The 5,387-nt window shown below is 41.6% G+C and overlaps 1 protein-coding gene across 1 annotated transcript in view; it reads left to right on the top strand.

Moving 5' to 3' along the window:
• The window catches only part of itga10 (integrin, alpha 10), a gene marked incomplete in the record, with an annotated part of 28,051 nt that overhangs the window by 11,559 nt on the left and 11,105 nt on the right, over positions 1 to 5,387 (top strand). Inside the window, 1 exon segment of the mRNA XM_035671740.1 lies at positions 3,800 to 3,950. Coding sequence (XP_035527633.1) covers positions 3,800 to 3,950 — 151 coding nt within the window.

Below are 5,387 nucleotides of genomic sequence, written 5' to 3'. Positions count from 1 at the left end.
TTAAATTAAAGGTTAAATTAAAGAAGGTTGTTTTAGCTTATATTATTTTCATTGTTCATATAGATTTTTTGGAAGCATGTGCAATCGCCAGTTACTGAGCAGAGATATATACACATGACATCCTGACAGAATGTGTAGACTATATTTAAAATACTCTCCTTTAACTTACTTGTGGCTGTATTGTGACCCAGTCTCTCATCACCTTCATGACTTTTCTTCATTGAAGTATGTTAGGGGTATTGAAGCTGGAAACCCAAGTCTAAAGAAACAGATCTATAGGTTGAGGGTCAGTGCCCAAATGAAAACCTCTAAGTCTTAAAATATATCTTTCTTTTCATAATAAAATTCCTGCTTTATTAAAGTCATACCCACATTGAGCACCACACCCAGACCTGATGTGTGGCCACGTCTTCCATTTTGGTATGTGTATCTTGGAGAGGTATTCCACTTTTACACACGCGCGCGCGCGGCGCACGACAACAACACACACACACACCACACACACACACACACACACACACACACCACACACACACACACACACAGCCACACCACACACACACACACATACCTATAAACATACACATACACAGGTAATTGGAGAGTTCCTGTTTTCTGGCACACTCAAAGGTAAAAGTTGGATAAGTTTAAGAGAAACATTTAAAAGGTAGTTTAAAAGCAGTGACTGGAAAATAGAGCCAGTAAAATAGTGTAACTGTGGTGTTAAAAAAAGTCCAGACACTACTGCACCTTTCCCACCCTGTCAGATGATGAACACACACAGTCTCATCAGGACTCATGGCAAAAAAAGAATAATAGAACTTTTTACTCAAAAGTTTTGAGTCTGCGTGTCAGGGTAAAGAAATCAAACCAGGGTTACGGTTCTTGAAATAACTGAAGAACGTCTGTTTTGACTTATAAAAACATATGTACTCATACTCACACACTCACACACACAGACATACAGAGTACAGATGGACTGATAGCAGAGCTGGCACTAGACAGGAAAGTGACGGGGTAGAAAAACAGTAAGATTAGCTGAGCTGGACTAGTTGGCTGCTGGCTCAGCACGGGTGCAGGTGTGGCACAGCCTGACCCAGCCTGGTCAGCCAAGTGGTGCTCCTGCAGCTGTAAAAACACACACACGCACACACACACCACACACCACACAACCCACTACACACACCAACAACCACACACACACATAGACATAGACATATACAGTACATACATGCACGGATGACCTACACACATATTAAGGGCTCACACCATACAATCAAATCCACACACATTGTATTTAACTATATAAATATACATACAAGCGCTGACATTGACTGCATTTATTCCTTGCCCCTCCCAGCTTCAACTTTTACCCTCTTCCCTGCATGTTTGACCTTTAACCTTTAGCCTACCCTTGTTTTATTATAAACTTAACCTGATTTTATTTTTGTGTAGACAATCAGTAAACACTCACACAGAGCTGTAGACTAAAGACTTGAGATATAAAGGTCCAGTGTTTAACATTTAGGAGGATCTATTGGCATGAATATGGCTTCATCAGTGTATTATCACCTGAAAATAAGGTTGTGTTTTCATTAAGTTAGAATGAGCTTTTTACAGAGTGGGTCCTCTTCCATGGTGGTTGCCATATTAAACTGCCATGTTTCAACACTGGCTCTAGATAGGGCCTTTCGCCTTTTTTGTGAGTTTTGTGGCCATCGTAGTTTCCCCACACACAGGAGGGTGAGGTGAGGGGTTATAATCTGTAACTACACCGCTAGATGCTACTAAATCCTACACACTGGCCCTTTAGGTCACAAATTTGAGGTCTTGACTGAACTGGAAACTGACTAAGACCAGATATACTTGAGACTTGACTATCTGGGACTAACACGAAGATGGCAGAACGACCAAGTAGCCCAAGTCCGGAGAAATAAACCCACCAAATGTTCTGTATTTGACTAGATAAACAGATGATGTAAAAGTGTAGTTGAGGGAAAAATAATAAAAACAAACTCAAGAACAGAACTAAACTAATGGCTGCTGGTTGTAGCTTCATATTTACTCACACAGACACAAGAGTGGTATGAATCTCATCTGAATCTCTGCAAATAAGCGAAATAGTTTATTTTAGTTAGTTATTTAGTTTAAGTGTGTGACACAGTTTTAAGCAAATGACCCCCTAATTGCTCCAAATAGGGAAAAAAGTGTAAATTACTTTGGACCTGCGCAGTGTAATGCTGAAATGTAAAGGACAGTAATGGAGTGCACTGAGGATAGTTTGAATTCAGAGTAAATGACAGACTGATGCATGAACTTCAAACAGCCCTCTACAATTGGATTAGCCACTGATTTTTATATTGCTTCACCCGTCTGAGACGCTCTCACTCAAGCCACACACACACACACAAAAGTACACTCACAGACCGCTGTGCCGTGTCATTACCACACTGCTGTGACTCCATAAAATGAGTTGTAAATACAACCAGGCCTCCCAATTAGCGCCACTCACTTTCTCTCCTCTTTCATCTCCCCTTCCCTCTTTCTCCCCCTCTTGCATCTTTCATCCTAATTTTTCTGTGCTTTCCTTTTTTCCTTTTTAATCACCTGTCCCTTCTGACTTGTCTGTGTCTTGTCTCATCATTTCTCTCCCTCTTTTCTCCTCTACCACATCACTTCCCTCTTGTATATCTCTTTCTTCTCTCTTTCCCACCACAGTTTTATTTCACTGTATACACCACACAATCTGAATGCCACATCAGAGCAGGATTTGCACTTCTCAGTCGTAATATTTGGCTTCATTTTACTGTCTTTTATCATTCTTTTAAATAATCCCTTCTCTGCCTTCTAAGTAATTTTCCTTAGTTTGCTCTCTCCCTCTCCCTTGTCTCTAGCTTTTTCCAGACTGATAATTTACCTATCTACCTTTCTTTTCTCATCTTCTCCGGTCTTTTACTCATCTTTGTTTGTCTCTGTTATTTTTCTTCCACTGCTCTCCTCTGTTTTCACCTCTCCACTCCTTCTCTGCTCCCTATGTAATTTGCAGACTGCATAGGGGAAAGGGTTGTTTTTGAGTTTCTTGCGGCTGACCACGATGTTATATTTAGGCAAGGGCTGGAGTTAGGCCTGAAAATGACTGAGTTCACTAGCAGAAAGTACTCACCCCAATTCACTGTGTGTGTGTGTGTGTTGGTCTGAGGCTTACCAAACCCTATTCAACGCTTGAAACAGGTCCCACTGAGAACAGGTTTCCTGCAGACAAACAGGGTGTGGCTTGGGTTTGTTCGTGTGTGTTTGTCATTTAGGTTTCCTCTCTGTATCATGGCACAACCGGATGGGAATGCACAGATGCGGTCGCTGTGTGTAATGACACATGCACACTGCATGCAATGACCAGTTTGAGTCAAGTGGCAGCTAATGTGCTTATGTGTGTCAAGTATGAGTAATATAGTTGTGGGTCCAGGTCCAGTTGTGATGTGGACCATTTATATCTGACTTGAGGGGAAGGAACTTGAGTCCAATATCTCAGTGTTTTACTGGCTATTCATTTTCTCAGAGAAGCACTTGAAATTGTATATTATCTTATAGGGGATGTTTATTGAGATTTTAGGAAACCAAGTGACTGATACTCCCTGGTCTCCTCCCTTTCCCTCAGGCTCTTTCACTCCTTGCACTTTCCTTCTATTTTCCTTCTTTTTCTTTCTTGCGCTCTCTGTCTTGATTCAAGATCACTTAGCTGGATGTTTTAGCAAACGAACATGGCATTCTTGATCTCAGCCTGTCCTTTTTTTCGTTATAGCACGGAGGCGTTCAGTGCTGAGCGTGGAGCCAGGCAGGGCGCCACCAAGGTGATGATTGTAGTGACAGACGGAGAGTCACATGACGGGGAGGAGCTAGAAGACGCTCTGGTGGAGTGTAACAACAGAAACATCACCAGATACGCCATCGCTGTGAGTACATTTCATGAAGTCTTGATGGGCCATTCTGCTCATTTGAGGGTTTCAGCCTATCACGATGCTCAAAATGTTGATTCAGGAGCTTTTTTCTACCATAAAAAAAAGAATGCAACTATTGTGAGAAACACAAACAACTATCCTAAATCATCAGTGGGGTGTGTAGAGCATCCCTGACATTCGTCACACATTGTGTAAAAAGATGGTGACCATCGACATCCTCAAGTAACCACACAATACCACCACCCCAAAAATAACATCTCCAAATTACCAAATGAACCCCTTGGGTCTACTAAAATAGCCAAGTGGGAAGAAAAACTCTTCCTTTCGAGCCCCACCCGACCCCCTCAACACACAGACACACGCTGATTGGGGGCATGGTTTAAGTGTCAGAGGGGCAGACAGGCTCTAGTGGCAGGACTGGTTGCAGACCCCTCCCTTTACCCACAAGAGAAGCTGGGGAATCTCCAGACTCCACTAGAACCACAGAAGAGGCAAAGTGCTACTATAGAAATATGTGACGGTGGAGATCAGACACATGTAGTAATCTATGGATGGAGAAGTTCAGTTACAAGTCCCACTGTGTTTGGATAGCCCTATGGTTGAATTATTATAAAGTTTGGTGCTTTAGCCCATGGCGTTGGTGGCTGAATTCCACGTATCAGAGCAAAGCTTGTTGAGAAGAAGAAGGGCTTGCTCTGCCTATGGAACAACAGGCCCTGCTGTTTGATCAGACCGGGATCACATTCAAAATTCTCCTGTGTCTTCCTGAATCTGTCTGTCGTACAGTGTTACTAAAGGAAGGTATCTTGAGAAATTAAATGCAGTCTGTTTTTAAAGCATTGGTTCAAAGAGCTGACGAAAGAGATGAACCTGATGAAGGCCACATGCCGAAACACATTGGTACGAAATACATTTTGCTAATGCTCACAATGATAATGCTAACAGGCTGATGTTAAGCAGGTATAATGTTTACCATAGTCACCATCTTAGTTCACACTTGCTAATTAGCATCAAACACAAAGTACAGCTACAAGGCTTGGATTGGGATTTTTTATTAGTTTTGCAGGTATTTTGGTCAAGAAAGAATTGAATTAATTATTTTTTTTACCTGATATCAGATCCAAGTATAATGGCAACAAATTCAGTAATTGTTTCAGTCTGCACCAAAGTAGTGGACAGACAGACAGTGTCAACATCTTTCCACAAACAGTGAGCTCCTTTCTCTGGACAGTCCACAAACCTGACTGTGACTGTTTTCATTAGAAATAATTTCTACTGAAGAATGTGTGTGGATCAGGACACTCTGTCTGGAAATAGATTTCTTTAGCTTTTAGCACCACAGACAAAATTTAATTTACCTTAATTCTGTTGGATGGGAGGCATATTTCTCAGACAGTTCCAAACATGGGAAAAACCAACCTACAATATTAT

This window comes from Morone saxatilis, unplaced genomic scaffold, assembly GCF_004916995.1.
Source record: "Morone saxatilis isolate NCDOM2014 unplaced genomic scaffold, NCSU_SB_2.0 Contig24, whole genome shotgun sequence".
Classification (NCBI taxonomy): Eukaryota; Metazoa; Chordata; class Actinopteri; family Moronidae; genus Morone; species Morone saxatilis.
This window is presented reverse-complemented; position numbering and strand designations above follow the sequence as displayed.